Here is an 18,750-nt window from a genome sequence, read left to right as displayed (position 1 = left end):
AGTTTACATTTCTACGGTATACAGGCCAGTATACTATATTATCAGGACTATGGTGTGAAATTAGTGTATGGCAGTGAGACGAATGTTGAAATAAATATTTGGCAGATTATTCCATGCTGAAAAAGTTTCATCTCGTCGCAGCCCTAGAGAGGATTCACCATCCTGACACAAACTTGTGATCCAAACCAATTATTATCGCTGAAAAGTATATTTTTTATAATACAGTCAGAGATCTTTTGCAGCCAGCATCTAGAGGACATCAGTGGTACTGCGTAAGTCATTCCGCTATGGTGGCTCCTGTAGGCCTACTATGTGTGGATGTTTTCTGGAGCGTTCGCTTTTACCCTTTTTCACTGCATGGGTGGCATGTCCTGTAAATGTGCCTCAGATTACATCCAGTAAATGTTTTTTTGTTTCTATGAAATGAAGAACCAAGCTTTGAAGTTAATATGACATTTTAACAGCAACAAAATTCCCATAAAGAAAGAAAACGCGGTGTCATTATTGTAGTTGTCTTACCCAGCAGGATGCGTCTCTCTGCGACTTCATGGCTCTTTTTTTTCTTTGTCTCAGCCCCCCTCTTAATTTCCGCCTGTCTGCATATGTTTTGGAGGCCATTAATCGTCCCCTGCACACCATGCACCCCAGCAGATAATTACGGTCATTAAACCAATTAGGGAGCACATGGAGGGGAGGTTTCAGTCGGGGCCCCAGGCCTCCCACTCCTGTTCTTCTCTTACCAGGACGGCCGAGGTGGTCCGCTGAAAACGCTGGCAAAGCCTTGAATAAAGAAGGGAGTGAATTACTTCAGCCAAGCTCTGGATTAATGCAATTTCCTGTTGGTGTAGCCTTGACAGACCTTGCCAACTTTGCCTCAGGCCAAGTAACCAAAGCCATTAGCCAGCAAAAGTCCTCCCCATTTTCACATTCCCTTTTTTGTGGGACAAAGCAGTCATTTAGGTTTATGTCATCAGAATGTTTTCCTCAAGGCTCGGGCTATTTTGGTGCGTCTGTGGCAAAACACTGAAAATGAGGAGCGAAGATATCAGAAGGGGCAGGGGAGGGAGTGAAGAGTGGTCCGTCTGTCTGCAGACAGTGGTTTTCAACATGCTCAGTCTATCATGTGATTCTAGAGCTAATATTATGGTTTCATTGTGGCTGGCACAGAGCGAGTTCTGGCAGAGTGAGGCGCTAACACACAAGACATACAACTATGATTACTTAGTTATTGAGACAAATGGAACCGAGACTTCCAGTCACCGTCCGAATGTGCAGGCAAGCCACAGAAAGTCCCTCACACTCCCTCAGAAGGTCTCACACGATTAGTCGTGTTGGACAACAGGCTGTCGTCCCTTGTTTCGGCGAGGCATTTCCCAGCATTGCTCATGTTTTGCTTGGCACGTGTGTCCCCGAACTCTGCAAAGAGAGCATAAGTGAAAAGCCAGCACAGAACAAGGAGCTCCACACAGGTTGTCTCAGCTTCCTCATGAATACCACGTAAAAGTAGATCAAATGTAGATCTTGTAATGACTCCAAAATACATAAACAAAGAAAAACAAAATCAAATCCTGCATGTTGAGGATACGATGATGACAAGCACATGACGGTCCAAACAGGGCTCCAGCTAACACAGATGTTAATGGTGTGAGCTTTATTCTCGGGTGTCGGAACCTCCAAAGTTAGAAAATGTGGCTCAAAAAAAGGAAACAAGGAATGAAACATGAGGAGCAAAAACGACTTGAATCTGAAAGGGTTTAGCCACGATAGCCGCAAACCCTGCATAGAGGAACTGGGCGGATGGATACTGAACTGTTTTTCATCAATAAACTGCCACAATGTATGCTAAGCTAGGCTAACTGCCTCCCTACTCCGGCTCTGTACTTAATGCACATACATGAGAGTGGCGACCTTCTCATCTAACTCTTGGAAAGAAAACGCCAAATTCTGGCCAGTTGCTAAGCTTACTTTTTTTTTAAACAGTATTTCAATGTATAACAGTTTTTTTTCTTTATATTCTCATGATGTATATTTGATATGTTATATTTAATATATGCCACAAACATTAGTCTTGATATTTCTAGGCTCTGTCCCCCAAGTGGAATATCCACACTGCGGTGTTCAGCTCTGCTCTGATTGGGCCAACTTGAGTGTAGGTGATTGTGATCAATCATGTAGATCACGATCGCCTGAGTGATTATTGTGTTTGTGTCTATATATAGCTTGTTCTGCTTCGTGAGGGTGATTTTAAATTCTGCTCTCAGTTAGCCTGAAGCTCATTGAAAGATTTGAATTAGGTGGTCATTTTGGATATAAACCACGATGGCAGCAAAAATTACCAAAAGCTCAAGACTCTCTGATCTCAGCTAAAGGCTCACACCGTCTACCAAACAAGCCTTCATCTGAGCCTCAACAGGACTGATTTTGTTGTTGCATGTGCTCTGCAACCTTAAGTAGAGCCACTGCCAAACCATGTGGATCCGCTCCGGGTGTGAAACGTGAAGCAGGGTGGCTCTATAAAGAAACGTAAGCTTGACCTTGTGAAAGGTTTATAACATACTTCCAAGGCCCCCCCCCCCCATCATATTTAACGTATATCAGAGTTGGAAATTCCCACATTGACACAGACTGAAACTAAAAGTGAAGTTAAACTTCTCCTGAAGCTGGATCATTTAGATCAATTACAGAATCAAAGTAATTGCACCTGTATTCCGTCATAACTCGACACTCCGAACTGAAAACGTGTTTCATTTACTATGTGCACATAAACGGTGCTATTTGAGAATCATCCGGTATTGAAAGGCATCCAACTCCCTCTTTGCCTAAAGGGGAACAGAAATGGCTGCTGCTGAATGTCTGTGGCTTCCCAGTGAGGAGCATCACAGTATATGCAGACGTTACACATTCCTGCTCCCTTTGCTCTCCTCAACGACTGGGCTAAAAAAAAAAAACACGTTCTCATCTAATGAAATTCAAGATTTTCATTTAGTTTGATAGAATCTCCAGTTCTATAGGCAGTGGGACAAAAAGGTTTCTGCAATATGCAAGGTGAGAGGCAGGAGGGCCTCCTGCACCCTCCTGCGGTGGTCCACGTTTGGATTAACAACACAGTTCACAAGGAGTCAACAGAAGACACAGGTGGAAGTTTGAGGCATTGCTTTCTAAAAATATAGGGCGATAGATATGTGATAACAGAACTGCTGCACTTTTGCCTTTTCACCACAAGAGGTCAGACTGCTCCCAACCAGGTTTCTCTGCCATGCCGATTGTGTCTCAATATCGAGTTTAGGAATCTGAGTCTTTGAAAAAGTTCCATAAGATCATTACAAATATTCAAGATATATTTCACAAGTCCTGGAAGCAGAATGGTCCTCATCTTTCAGGAGTCAAGAAATTCTTAGGAAAAAAGTACAACTTCTATCTTATACTATCTCTAACCCTGACCTCAGTAACCTGGTGATGGAACAAAACCGACACTCTGTCAATGCTGTCAGACGTAACAATCAGGCACCTCGATGAGCAAGCAGCCGCTGAGTGAAGCCTCTGTAAGATGTGTCAAGAACACAGCAGTGAGCATTAGACAATGACTTGCAACTGTCCGTTTTGTCCTAAAAACTGCACTGTAATTTTGTGGAACGGCTAATTGCTGTAATATGACAGGCATCTGTCTGGAAACTTTGCGGCTGTGCTGTTGTATTTCTTTTACATTTTTATTTTCTTCAAAAAATACGGTAATACATAGGCAGTAGACTATAGTCTTCACTGAGTATACTGAGTGTCTCTTAAACAGGGAATAGTAAATGTATGAATGCGAATGAGGGATTTTCCACCAGACACAAAAGACAAAAAGAGTCAGCACACTTTTGCTGAAGATTTGATGAAAGGTTGTTTCAGGAAGAGTCCTCAGAAAGTGAGGCTTATTGTCCACACAAACCTCACCGCCTCCGCCCATGGAGGCCAGCCGATATGTATCATGTGTATCTACGTATATTAGCAATGATAACCCCATTTTATTTTATATCCACCATTACAAAAGAAAATATTTGAATGGGCCTGAAGCAGCTGAAAAAATTAATAATATCATTGAATATAATTTACAGGTGCTAATCAACCATAGCCTGTAGGCTTGTGTTTACATTGTAAAGCCAAGGGTGGATGGTGGTGGCGATCACCGGCTCGGTATGCAACAATTTGAATGCTGGTACAACACTACAGTGCCACCTTTTGTGACTTCATTTTCAAACCTCTTGTTCTGCATTCCTCTACGTCATAATGTGAGAAGAAGTACTTTTACTGTCACGGTTAAACAAACTTTTATCAACACGAGACACGCAGCTCTTTCTAATCCTCTGAATGGAGATATCAGCGTCCAGGGATTTGGAAATTTTATCAGCGCCATCTTCCCCTGCCCATCAAATAACGTTCCTTTGCCTCCTTTCTTTGAAAAATGAGTTAAAAAGAAACATGGAGTTGCTTGGTTGCCATGGCAACATGATTCCCCCCCCCCCCCACGGCATTTACACATTTCATTACAGGCGTGTGTGTGTGTGTGTATGTGTGTGTGACAGCGCTAACGAGGTCACAGGAGACGCAGCACGCTGTGTATTAAGGTGTGAATGTGTGTTATTGAGTCTATATGTCTGAATTTTCTTCAACTTAAATCTGTGAAAACTAGACATTTAAGATGTCAGAGTTCTCGGAGCATTTATAACCATAAACGGCAATAATCAGATTCTATCTCTTCGATACAGGAAAGCCAAAACATTCCTAAGCATTATGTACCGATACTCTCACTGTGAACCTTGTTGTGGTTAATTATCTGTTACTCTGTGACATACTTGACAAAACTGTGTTTGTACTTTCACTACCATTTGTTGCACAGTGCGAATTATTTGATGAGATATCGATTTCAAGGAAAACAGTTAAATATTCTTTCATGTCACGCATCAAAAACAGTACATTTGTAGCAGCAGGTAGACATTATTTGGTACTTTCATACAATGTGCTGAATTGTTCCCATATCAAAATAGCACTAACATATTTAACATATAGCTCTGCTCTGTCATCAAGCCCTCCATTCACAATGTGAGTCTCCTCCATACAGTAGGATAGAGAGGAAGAGTGGAGAGGGAGGAGAGTAGAAGAGAAAATAGAGGGGAGGAGATTCAAAATCGTCAGCAAACAGACATTCATGCTTTTTCCCCGATTTCTTCTTGCTCTCTCTCTCTCTCTCTCTGTCTCACCTCCCCACATTTTGTCTGTGTCTCTCCCTCACCTCTCTCCTCTCCTATACAGACAAGTCAGCCAATGCATCAGCCTGCAGCTCATCTGGGCATCCACTCGTACTCCCACCTGCCTCAATTCCTCGCCTCTCTCTGCTCCTCTGCTGGCTCATCCCTCCTTTTCCTTCCCTGCCTTGCTTCCCCTTCTCCCTCCCTTTCACCCGCGCCTCATCCTCAAGCCACCATGGTGAACAGATAAACCGCCCGACCGTCCTGACACCATGGGCGCCTGCCTCTGCAAAGGTCACAAAGGTCAGTGCCTGAATCCACCTGTTTTGTGCGTCCAAGTCCGTGTTTCTGTTTGAGGGTTGGCACAAGTGTCGACAGCGGGGCCGACAAACATTTTAAGGAGCACAGCTGTTTCAGAAAGTTGCATCATGCTTTCGAGGGACAGCTCTGTAGGTGAGAATCTAGACAATTAAGGAAAATTAACGAGGTCCCTGAGGCGATGACGACCTACTGAATCACACTTTTAGCCTGGCTGAAGTGCTTGCATGTATAGTGTTGCAGAGAACAAATGAAAACATGCAACCGACAACTTGTTTTCATTTGATCTTTTCGAAAGCTATTGTTGATCTGAGTGAATCCGTGGATGTCGCTTTAGAAACTCGACTCCGGGGGGCGGGAGAATGATGAGAGGGCTGTGAGGATCAGCGGACGACAGCAGGCGGCTTTAGGATATGACAGCTCCATCCAAATCTCAGATCCAACTTGAGGATGTGACTTAGGTTGCAATTTTCTCTCTCGTATTTGCCGTCTGCATGGAGCTTTAGGTGGAAATAAGGCAGGTGTTTGTTATCTGGATGAAACAACGATGGCTGGGCTTGCAGCGGGGGCCTCTTTCAGGAGGAACACAAGCACTAATTTGCGCTGTCAAAACAAAAGATCTGATCAAAAACAAAAGGGCAATTGAAGGTGTAGGCTACCAGCATTCTGTGACATCTCTGAACAACAATCTATGTGTTGTTTTGTCAGTGAGCGACATTTAACGTCACGTCACATTCTCACACTTATTTTTAGCCTGGATCTGTGAGTCTCACAATATGTTGTGAGATAAGAGGTCCCTTTTAACAAGGTGGAGGGTGATGATGGCAGTGCTTTCAAGCTGGGAAGAAAGAGGGAAGGCAGCTGTGAGGCTCCTGGCAGACAGCTAAGAGAAGAGCGGGAGTGTGTTTGTATGTGTGTGTGTGTGTGTGTGTGTATGTGTGTCTGTGTGACTCAGGGTGGGATTTTAACCCCATAAGGAAGGCGGGTTGGTTCACGAATCATGATGGATTTGTTGGCCTGTGGATAGCGTTTGATGAGGCCACAGCACGGATCGTGACTTAAGTAAATGGAAGGCTATCACTCGCCTCTTGTTGCTGTCGTGTATCCATAGCGACAGCCAATTGTCTTGACAACATCTCCCAAGTGTGTGTGTCCACGTGTCCACTGACCTTTCTCATGATGTTAATTCGCCATTGCTGTGAAGTGCGCTCCATTTCCTCTTGCCACTCGTATGAACCTCATCACCGTCAATTAAAAAGCGAATAGGCCGAGTGTGGGCTGGTGCAGAGCTAACTATGCAGAGAGGCTCCAGTTAAATGATGCTGAGCCTCGCTTGACCCTTGGCCGTTTGTCAACTGGGTTCTGGCTGTAAGGACCATCACCCTTGCAAGAAACACACCCACACACACACACACACACACACACGCAGAGCATGAATCTAACACCAGTGTTTGTTTGTGTGGCTTCCCACAGAGCTCCACTATCCCATGACAACACTGCAAGACCAGACTGAGGAGGTACAGCGGCCCTCTGTCAAGGTGAGTGAAAGCCCTCATCTTTACCTTGCAGGCTTTGGCCTGACATTGGCCTTTTCAGTGTGTCTGCCTCCCAAATGTAGACTGACAGCAGCGAGTATTGACTTTTAGTGTCGGTTCAGCAGAATTATAGCTTCTATCACCAGAACTCTTTTCAAGAGAAAAAAACAGTTCCTCTATTTGATGCTGTGTGAATTATTGGGGAGGCTATTTCTGCTGAACAAATTCCTTTTCATCTAAGTTGTATTGGGTTCGGGGAAGAAATCTCAGAGACAAGTAATCTACAATTCAGGGCAAATAAAACCCACACGATCTGTATTCTTAATACCACAAGAGATAATTATGAAACTATATGTTTTCTGTGCTGTGAACCGACGTTTTAAGTGTTTGCCGGCAGTGTTTGCTGCTGATTGAATGAAAATGAAATGAGCAGAATATTCAATGTTCACATTGGAAGGTTCTCAAACAGCTGTTCAGTCTGCTCCTCAGCCAGGCTCTATCACACTCTCCATGCAGGCTTACAGTGAAATGACCAACCTGATCAATCAGCTTTCTCTGTATTTGTGTATTTAAAATAGTAACACCCTGCTATTAAAATGAATGTCCCCAGCATTTTACAAATTCTCAAATATATATATATATATATATATATATATATATATATATATATATATATATATATATATATATATATATATATATATATATATATATATATATATATATATATATATATATATATATATATATATATATAAAAAAGTAGACTTGTTCCTTTAGGTCAATTTGTGTATCTCTTTACTCTTCTGTCTTGTGTACTTGTTCTGTGCTTTGGGGCGACCGTGGCACACTGGGTTAAGAGGTCATCTGGGAACCGGGAGGTCAACGGTTCAATCCCCAACTGGGACGTGTCACGTGTGGGAGTGTACCTGAGCAATACACTGAACCCCCGGCTCCCCGGGCGCCTGTCATTCCCTATAGGGATGGGTCAAATGCAGAGAAAAATGTCCCCCTTAAAGGGATAAAGATAGTATAAATTCTTTCTTATTCTTGCTATAATGTAGCTAGCATACATTTTGACATGCTATTGCAGGATAAACACAGGTGTAATTTATATTATTAATTGTGGCCCTCTTCCAAATAGAATGGGACTATAATTAATAGTATTAATTACACCTGTGTTTACCCTGCTGTGACATGTCCTATTTCACATTGTGTTAGCTCAAGTTGGCCGATAGCCTTCACATTTCTAGCGTCTCCATCAGTATTGCATCAGAGACTCGTCAGAAATACATCACTCAAATTCTTTGTGGTAAGTAGAAAATAGATGAACGAACTTACAACAAACAAATTCAGAGTTATTGTTTTGTATTTCACAGTTTGATGTTGAGCTAACTGTACAGCTAGTTTTTGCAAGCTATCTGGACAGCTATTAGCAAAATCAACTTAAAGATATTACCACCATTGAAAGAATGAGACATTTGAGTTATTACATACTTTTACGAAAGTAGGATATGTTTGTATGGCTGAATTACTTTACTACCAGCCTTTTTATAACCTTTTTATTTGCGCTACAAAGCATCACAAATAGAATAAATGTTAAACCTACCAAACTGTGTCTTACAATCATTACTTAATGATACATTTACAGATATCATGATGTTAAATAAGAATTGTTCAGAATTAATTTTGTTAAAATATAAAAAGATCAGTTTTAATGGAAGGACCAAGACCTCTTTGGGTTTGCAGTGACCACACATCTGGCAACGAAGCACTTGATGTCAAAAACAGAAAGGGCCATAATTTACCCAAGATACCGCTGGGTTTTCCCAATTTTCCCATTTTACATTCAAGTGACTTTTATGCAACATTTATTTTGCCTGTAAAAGTTAATTTGGAATGGTTTCCAGCACTTTGAAGCGGCGCCATCCACTAATGTGTAAACATGTACTTACTTATTATCCCATTTTTCTTGCAACATATTTGGGGAAAAAAAGCTTGAAGGTTTTACTTTCAGATCAAAAATACTAAACCAAGGGAAATGCATTTGCAATGCAGTTTCTCTTTCCATATTGACTGTTGCCACTTGGGTGTATGTTTAAGTTGAAATTACTTTTCCACAAATTCCAGATGTTATTATCATCCCCATTTTGTGTGTGTTTGTGTGTGTGGGTTGAGTCATCACACACAGGACGTGATTGCCAGAGGAAGATGTATATAAATGTGCTGATGTGTGCGTTTGGATGTGTGTATGTGTTGTTTTTTATTCATGGATCCTGGTGATCTGTATGGCTTGCTCCTATGTGAGATAAAAAAATATCTATTTGTCATTCAAAATCCCATGTCAGAAATGGTAAATTATAGCTATTTTACTCGTTTGGATTGGAGAACAAGCTTTTCACCTTACATCAATGATAAAGATGTGACATTCTCCCTCCTCTTGCGCATTATATTGTGCAGGATGGCCAGAACCCGTCCAACTGCAGTGTGTCAGATAAAAGCAACGGCTATGATATCGGCGAGCTGGCCACCTCCTCTTTGATGGGTGAGACAGACAGACACACACACACAAACATAAACAGGTTGAGGTCATGTTGTGTTTCGTTATGGATGAAACGTATGAGACTGGGGAAACAGCAAGCTGGGGAATTGCGTTTGTAACCATGGAAGGTTAGCATTGTAATTGCCCTCTTCCTTCATACCCTTTAGCTCTCACACATATGCTGTATCCATCCAGACATGAGTAAACAGTCAGTTACACACACGGTTGCTTCACCCATTTGATTTTTTGCTTCACCTTTGAGTCTGGCTTCCTCTTCTCATCATGTCGGTGCCTCCTACTCTTTTTCATCCCCTGTTCCCCATCTCCACGGCTTCTCTCCCTCTGCGGGAGGTTAATCATCTGACTTAATGTGTTATGCCTTGCTGAACTTTCCCCAGTGAAAGCTCTTTTATTACCCCGACAGCATAATTATGAAGGCTGTGAAAACCTCATGAATATGTTAGACCAATACAGACATTCAGGCAGACAGCTGAGAGGCCCGACACCTGCTTTGGGAATGACAGAACCGGTCCAGTAAAAAAAAAAAAAAAACGCTTTTGGACATTTAATCACTTAATCACTTGTCAGTCATCATTTAAATTGGCGGAGCAAGTTCTGTTGAGTGGATCAGTCACAAAGTGCAGCCGACAACCTGCTGAAATCAGATCCCACTGCGGAAAACTTTGTTATTATTGTACTAATGGAATTACATTTAGAAGAATATCATGCAGACGTTATTGCTACATTTCATCTTCTCATATGCTGCTGTTTGATTGATGTATCAAGCTGATGTGAAGTTATCAACAGCAAATGGTTTGAAAAGCCCTGCTGGTGGCACCAAGAAACTGAAATGAAATCATTAGATTCCATGAATCTAATAGTGTTGCACTGAACAAAGGAGTTAATGGCAGTTCTGTTAACCTAACAGCCTCGTAGTGAGAGTAAACAAAGTTCGTCTTGAGGGAGCGGGCTGCCAAAGCAGTTGTTGAGATATACTGCTTCTGTTGCATGGACGGACAGAGTGACTGAACAATCAGATTCCGCATATATGAATGCATATGTGGCATTGGTGTGTTTAGTCATGCTAACGCTGTGGCTCAAGGAAGGATGAAGCCGAATGACTTTGGTGATCCCTGACTTTTCCTTTTGCGCCACCAGATGAAATGTCTCGATAACTGTGAAACTTTAACTTGTCATCTAGCTCCATCATCTGCTCACATTTTCAATGTGTGCAATGCTCTGGTATATGACCAAATACAGGCAATATAATGGCATCAGCCTAAGCATAAAGAGAATAGGCTTCTGGTTAAATCGTCCTTCGTGTTTGCTATGCTTCAGTTATAAAGCAATGAAACGGTTCAGAAGTAGTTTTTTTGTTCAGTAAAACTCATGTAATGATACTCTGGTCCGGTAATCGAAACCAGTGTGACATAACGAGGCCTTGTCAAGTGCCAACAACTGCACTTCCTCTAATGGTGACTTGAGGCTGACTCCAAATTCAATTCAATTCACATAGACACATGTTTTTTTGGTCTCTATAGGTCATCTAAACTAAAGGATGCACCAGATGCCCTGACACGTCGATAAGAATAAACCTTGAGAAAACTGTACCTGTATCTTTTTGATATTAGCAGCCTTCAAAATGTTTTTGTCAGCTTTTGATTTGAATGCAACACCTACACTCCATGTTTGTTCAGCCCCTTTGTTTCCTCACAGCAACAGCAGGGAGTGATGCCTCACAGTATGCGATACATGTCTATTTTTGTAAAGGGACTTATTCCTAATGGATTGTGGTTGCATTGTTGACGGTAACACTGTGTTGTAACATAATGAACAAGACTGCGAAATCCATACATTTCTTACAGCATCCACAGAAATGTCAGTATTGTTGATCCTTTGAAATAACATCTCAAAATACTGAATCTAGCTGTGGCATTACAGTGGGGCAGCTCCTGTTACATAGTATAGGTAATGCAATCTCAGAACATGCTAGTTTTCCATAGAATTTTTACCGCACTCTCGGCTCTATGGAACGTTTTAATGTCTTTCAGCCCATTGTTTGGTTTTACTGCCCAGATCTTTACGTTAGTTCAGTCTCACAGCTCTCACCAACCTCGATTCCAGACACAGTAGGCACACGGTTTCAGCAAAAAGCTGTTATGAATCAACTGCTACCTGCCGAGCACCAAAGAGAAGACAAGTGGAGACAAAACACAGAGCTAGTTACTGGACTTCCATTTGAATGCCAATGATGCTCCGTATCTGCCGGTTGTGTAAATCGATTATTGACCACCCGATCACCTTTATAATATACCAATGTTGTTTACATCTTGTGACCAAAAACATCAGTACATTTTCATGCTACCATCTAACATCATGGAAATGTTTTACTTTCGTTTACACAGAAAGACCTTTTGGCAAACAAATCAAATATTTCTTCTCACGTGCGAAATGCAAAAACAAATCCACATAATTTCTAGTCTGTTATCATATTTAATGTTGGATTAAAAAAAATCCAACATTAGGCAGAGCCTTAGAAATCAACAGAGACATATTTGCTAGCTTGCTGCTGCCCACTGAAACATCAAACGCATGATTATTCTGTGCACGGGGTGTGATGGCAACCTGATACGATCTGGTCATTTTGACACCGCAGTGTGGAGAGAAAGGCTAAAATATCAAATTCGACAAACAAATGGGATTTTCCTGCACTTAAATAGCGATGTGCACACCTATTTCCTCACCATCGAGTGTCAGCCAGAACAGAGCCTCATTGTCACAGTGTGAACGCTGGGTGAGACAGCAGTGGGTGTCACAGTGCACAAAAGAACACAGAGAAGAGTCAGTAGGTGTTGAGCTCAAATGAAAATAACATGTCAGGATTGTTTTTTTGTTCTCTCTCTTTCACTTAGCCCAGGCTGCCAACTGTCTTGGCTTCGTTATTATATCAAGTGTTTCAATATCTTGTTGCTCTGTCCTCCTCCCTCTCTTCTTTCTCGTCCAACCTGAACCTTTCCTCCTCATTGTCTTTTTCCACCTTTGCCTTTTCAACCTTTGCTTTCTCGTCCTTTCACATCATATTTAATTGACCTGTTCTGCAATTATGACCAAGGTAACCTGTCCTGTCACGTTCGCTTCAACCCCTCGTTCCCCTCGACCTTTTCTCCCCTTCGTGTGATTAAAATAAATGATGGCTCCATTGTAGTTTTGCCCAGTGACTCTACAGGTTATGAATGACATATTACTGTAGAGATCACAGCATCTCCATGAGATGCTGCTTGAATCTTGACATGAGTCCATTAAGTTAAAGCAACAGAGCTGATGATTTGAGTCAGTCACAATAACAATAACAACAAACCGATTTGAGTTTTGAATGAAAAAAAGACAGGCCTTGCAGAGCTTGAACGTTTAATTATTAAGGTGCGCTCTGACAAAACATGAAGCGAAAAAGTAATTGGAAAGATGCAGGTGAGCGCGATCTGTCGCTAGCGAACTTACAGCATTCAAAATCACAAAAATGACGCACGGCAAAAATTTGCTTTGGTTTCTGTCTGTGCACATATACCTTTGGAGCTATTGCACTGAAAGGACTTGTGTGAGCACAGCTGAGAATGCTTAACACTTTCTCATTTTTTAAAGTCAGTATGCAGAGAGCTGATGGACTTTCTTTCTTTGTTCCACTTTTTAATCAGGCCTAAAAACTAATTACAAAATAAAATTACAAAATAAGAGCAAAGTTGTCTTGCGTTATCTCATTGTGAGTCAAATTAAATATTTCATTTTGTGTCATTTTCATGATAGGTTTTCTACTCCTGTGGGCTTCTTACGGTGCTGTTGAAGTGCTGTCCGTAATCATCAAGAACATGTACAATTCTCTCCAAATTCACCCTTTGGTGCCGTTATACTGTCATTTTCAACCTTAATGGAACTCTGCATCAGACTGCAGCGGGAAAGAACAACTCTTTCATGCTTCAGGTTATGCAAATCAGGAGAACATGTTCACCTTCAAAGTCTGAATTATGCTAAAGTATTCTTCTCAATTCATAGCTTTACCCATTCTTCTTGCTCTATGTGTCTTCTTTTGCCATTTCCATATTTCTGTCTCTTAATGTGACATTTTTCTTCATTCTCTATCACATACTGTACACCATTTCATGTTGCCTATAACTTTAGCGTCTCCTCAAATTGTCTCCTTATATCCTCTGCTCCCACACTGACTGTATGTCCATCTAATCCACTTCATCATGATGCTGCCCTCCTTGTCTTCCTCTTATTTAGGTCTGGTGGCCACGATAAAGGAGCATATCACTAAGCCGACTGCGATGGCACAGGGGCGGGTTGCTCACCTGATTGAGTGGAAAGGTTTGGGTGGAGGTGGCGAGGCCAGGGGAAGCGGGGGCGGTTGGAGCGGGAACTGGGGTAAAGGCGGCGGAGGCTGGGGGGGTGTGGGGACCGAGCTGCATGAGGATGAACAATTCTACTCCCAAATGACGGATGAACTCAAGGAAGCTCGCTTCGCTGCAGGTGAGACAGACGAATTAATTCAATTGAAGGAAAACAAGTCGTGGTCGGTGGAGATGGAGTGACACTCGCATCCCTGTGGCCATTGCTTCTGTTTGATGGGCTTGTGCAGAGAGAGTGTCTACGAAAATCAATCGCCCTTAAGATGTGCCATTACAGTGACTCAAATCTAGAGCACTTATTTAGATTTCTCTTTGTTTGTGATGGCGGTAAAAAAACAACACTTGTGAGAAAAGGATCATCAGACGTGCTTGTTTCACAGGAGTAGCAGAGCAGTTTGCCTTGGCCGAGGCGTCCATGAATGTGTGGTCCCTGAATGACAGCTTAGACCAGCCCTCCACCAGTTTACAAGGTTTGTCATGTAAGATAGCTTTTGGTCTAAAATGTCTCTTTTTAACTTCATGTGAGATTTCCTAATGAGGTGCAAACTTTGCAGATCTGTTGTGTCTGAAAACAAGTGAACCAAAAGATTAAAATGAACCATTTCTGCTGTAATAGTGTGGATTTGTCTATTATTATAAGTCTTTTCTTTAATGCTACTGTTGGACTGATGGAACAAGACACTCAATCAATACCTGCTGTACAACTTCAATTATTTTATGTGTAATGCAAATATATATGATCTGATATGTTATATGTTAGATTAAAATATGGAACATTTTTCAAACTCCAGCTTTGCTCTTACCCACAGGAGCGGACGAATCCTGAGCGTGATGTGTGCATCACTGTCAGATGTTTTTATATTTTTTATTCCGTTTTTAACTTTACTAATGGAATTGCTGTAATGTCACACATGAAATTGTGTACACACATTCATGGTCTCCAGAGGATGACACCTGTTGACTGTGGTCATACCATATCTTGTTATTAAGCTTCACCATAATAAACAAAATAACGTCCATATTTTAATCAACCTCCACCCTACTTTGAGCTTAAAGGGGACATATTGTGCTAATATTTAGCTTCATACTTGCATTTGGGGTTTCTACTAGAACATGTTAACATCCATTAACACATCATCTTTCTCGTAATGTCTTTCTGAATATACCTGTATTCACCCTCTATCTGAAACGCTCCGTTTAAGCGCCTGTCTCTTTAAGACCGCCTCCAGAAATACCCCAGTATGCTCTGATTGGCTTGCAAGAAAAATATAGTGCACCTTGGTTCTAAAGCCGTGGGTGGAGATACTCAGATGAAGGGGGTGGTATGTTCTACTGAACCTGCACGTGACATATGAAGGGGAGCCAAATCTGAATGGCTTGTTGAGTCACATGCTATCTAGAAAGCCCACAAAAACTGACTGACTTGTCTTATTTCACAGTCTGTGGGTTGATAGGCACTCCAGATACTGTATGTTAATTATCCAGGTACTGTATAATTGCAGAATTGCGGCAGTGTATGGTTGATTGCGTGCAGCGCAATGTCTCAGGGAGACATCGATTCAAATTTAGAAAGTGCAGAAAATATCGCCATTTCCTCCGGGACCGAGTTCGTGCAAGGCGTACACTATGAAACGCAGATCGGCAGAGATCTTTTCCAGACGTTGTTTGTGTGCGAGTAATTGCAGAATTGCGGCAGTGTATAGTTGATTGCGTGCAGCGTAATGTCTCAGGGAGACATCAATTATTGTTTCAATGTATGTTTTAAATCTCCTTTACTTTTTACTACTGAATTTTATTTCTTACACTGTTTCTTTAATTGTTTTTAAATCTCCTTTTCTTTTGCCTTGTGTTTTGATGCTTTTAATGGTTTTATGTGAAGCACTTTGAATTACCTTGTTGTTGAAATGTGCTATACAAATAAACTTGCCTTGCCTTGCCTTTGTGCACAAGCAATGAAAAAGCGAGTTTTCATGATATGTCCTCTTTAATGCTGATATTACATGTTAACATGCGGTGCATTCCCCCCCCCCTGCATAATCACAGTCCACAGCTAGATAACTACTTTCAGTTTGTAAATGACACTTAACTTCGCCAATCAACATTTAAGGTGTCAGATTTGCCTTAATAACTAAAACAAATCCCAAATATATGGCCAAATATATGGTTGCTTTCAGTTCGTCTTTTTCATTGTAATTACTGTTTGAGCACATATTCAAATTCTGTTTTTGAAGCCATACTTAACATTAAATTAGTTTGAACTGAACAAAATAGAAATGTATCCTCTATCCCAGGGGTCAGCAACCTTTACTATCCAAAGAGCCATTTTGCTCTATTTTCCACCAAATAAAATGTGTCTGGAGCCGCAAAAGCCATTCGATATCACAGCTTATATACGTTTTATATATAGTTGTATTATATATACAAAAACTATAGTTTGTTGTATTTATGAAACAATAGAACAAGAATAAAGACAATTATTGACATTTTATTGCTATTTTAACTTTCATGAAGAGGAGAAAAAAATACACTGGCATGTGTAGGTCTACATTGAGGTCACAGAACTAAACACAGAACTATGCAGGCCTTGAGTCCTCCCCATAGCTGTGGGAAATAAATTTGAAATAAATATAACATATAGCTGCAGAAGTGAATCAAACACAGAACAAGTCAAGTCTATTTGGGTCCTTTCCCCATGTTTGTGGAAGAAATATTAAATAAAAAGTAGCTTACTTTGAAATAAATACAACATATAGCTGCAGCCTAATATCTTAAAATGAGTGAAGATAAACAATAGGCAGTTTGTATTTAAGTAAGACTAAAGTCCATTTCAGTGCGATGTCATCCTCTTCTTTCCTCAGACACGTACAGCCATCAACCGTCGCGCCTGAACATAAAAACACAACTACATCAGTTCAGGATCTAAAATTAATATTTTTCTCCAAGATAATAGCCAATTAAATGATAGTGTTCTCACCTGTTTAATGTGACTTTTGTTTCTGAACATCGCTGCAGAGTTTCTCTATGTCAGGGCTGTAAGATGTGACTTTGAGCTTCAAACAGGACTGCAGGCTGTCATCTGTGAGGCGGGAGCGATATTTAGGCATCTCCAGCTTGATCTTTTTCAGGACATGCTGTGTGTTGGGTCTGAAAGTGTCTTTCAACATTCGATTTTTTGTTGTTTGCAAATTTCTCGCCACATATTAAGCATACAGGTAGGCCAGCGTTGTTGGCAGTGAACGCAAATAAATACGTCCACGCAGAATTAAATTCTCTATTCTCTATTTTCTTCCAGGAGTTTTCTTTTTTTGGATTTATCCATTGATAACCTTACCGAGTCTACAATCACGACGAGCCACCTGCAGGGGAAGGCGCTTGACGGCGACGTAATAGGATGTGATGCACATTTTAGTTGACTCAATATTAAAACGTTTTTTATTTTCCATGACACAGTATCACCTCAAACTCCAAGATATGAGGTGTTCCCTTTGAAAGATTGTCCACTGACAAAAAACATAAAAGTAAATAAAACATCTTTTTCTTTTTTTTTTCTTTTTTTATTTTTTGCACAAAGACTCAGGGAGCCGCAACAGAGGGGCTAAAGAGCCGCATGCGGCTCGCGAGCCGCGGGTTGCCGACCCCTGCTCTATCCATATATTTTACCAGCTTTGGAGGGAATTCGGTGTATTTAAATGGATTTACAGTTATATGTAATCTACATGCAGCAGCTGGTTCAGAATAAATTCTACTTTTTTTGATCCAAGTCAAGCACTGAGTGCATCTCTATTTCTAGTATATACTAGTGTGACTCACACTGTTATTATCCCTCCTCAGCTGCACAAACCCACTTCTTGTCCCAGTTCTGGCTGGATGGTGGAAGCGTCAGCGTCCCTCAGCACCTGTACAGCATCCACGCCCAGACTTATGGTGACAACAGGGCGGCCAACTTGGTCTGTCCGCCAGTGGTCCACACCGTTTCCCCAACGGCCAACATCCAGCAGGACAGATGTCGTCCCCTCGACAACAGAAGCACTGCGACTGCAGAGGCTGCTGTCCGACACGTGGACAGCAGCTCGCTATCCGAGGATGACGTTTTTTATAACTAGGCTAAACAGGAAAGCGAGCCAGCAATCTTGACGGCAATCTCTAAAACGAGCCCTACTGAGAGGACTTGAGTCCCATCCACCAGCAACGGCTGACCCAAAACATAAAGGCAAATGGCTGGCCTGGGGAGGTTTCAGTGCCTGGTCCTCAGATACAAAGACTCCAAATTGTATTTTCTCCTATGTTGAGGCGTGTACTTTTGTGAATGTACATAGTTCCATTGTTCATTTTTATTTTTATTCAGCATACAACAAAACACTAAAGCAGTATAGAGTATCGAAAATAACATGAAATAAATTGAAACTATGTCTTCTTTGAGGTTTACCAGCTGAATCTAGAGAGAAGAAGAAGTCTGTTGTAAAGGAAGTGTAAACACAATTATCGAGCTAATATTCACACTTTTTCATTCAGGTGAATATTGGTGTTGCTATCAGGTGGCCAATTAACGTTTTTGATGGTCTTACTTGGGGGTGCCACATCTAGATTTAGACCTGTAAAGACAAGGTAGACTGACTGTGAGTTTAAGTGAGCCACTAGCCACCTCCATCACAACAAGATGTTGATAAAACTCTGTCTAATTCGGTAATATGTGTTTGGTGGATATGTGTCAGTTCACCTGTCCC

At 41.3% G+C, this 18,750-nt stretch overlaps 1 protein-coding gene across 1 annotated transcript; it reads left to right on the top strand.

Annotated features, from left to right (window-relative positions):
* Window positions 1-5,500: 5,500 nt before the first annotated feature.
* fam131c (family with sequence similarity 131 member C) lies at window positions 5,501-18,129 on the top strand (the record flags this gene model as incomplete). Its single annotated transcript, XM_079272785.1, has 6 exons — window positions 5,501-5,531; window positions 7,020-7,084; window positions 9,542-9,626; window positions 13,902-14,147; window positions 14,407-14,496; window positions 17,858-18,129. 6 exons carry the CDS (start codon window positions 5,501-5,503, stop codon window positions 18,127-18,129), a joined length of 789 nt encoding a protein of 262 aa, XP_079128911.1.
* Window positions 18,130-18,750: the final 621 nt, after the last annotated feature.

Source organism: Melanostigma gelatinosum, assembly GCF_949748355.1.
Source record: "Melanostigma gelatinosum genome assembly, chromosome: 8".
NCBI classification, from domain to species: Eukaryota; Metazoa; Chordata; class Actinopteri; order Perciformes; family Zoarcidae; genus Melanostigma; species Melanostigma gelatinosum.
This window is presented reverse-complemented; position numbering and strand designations above follow the sequence as displayed.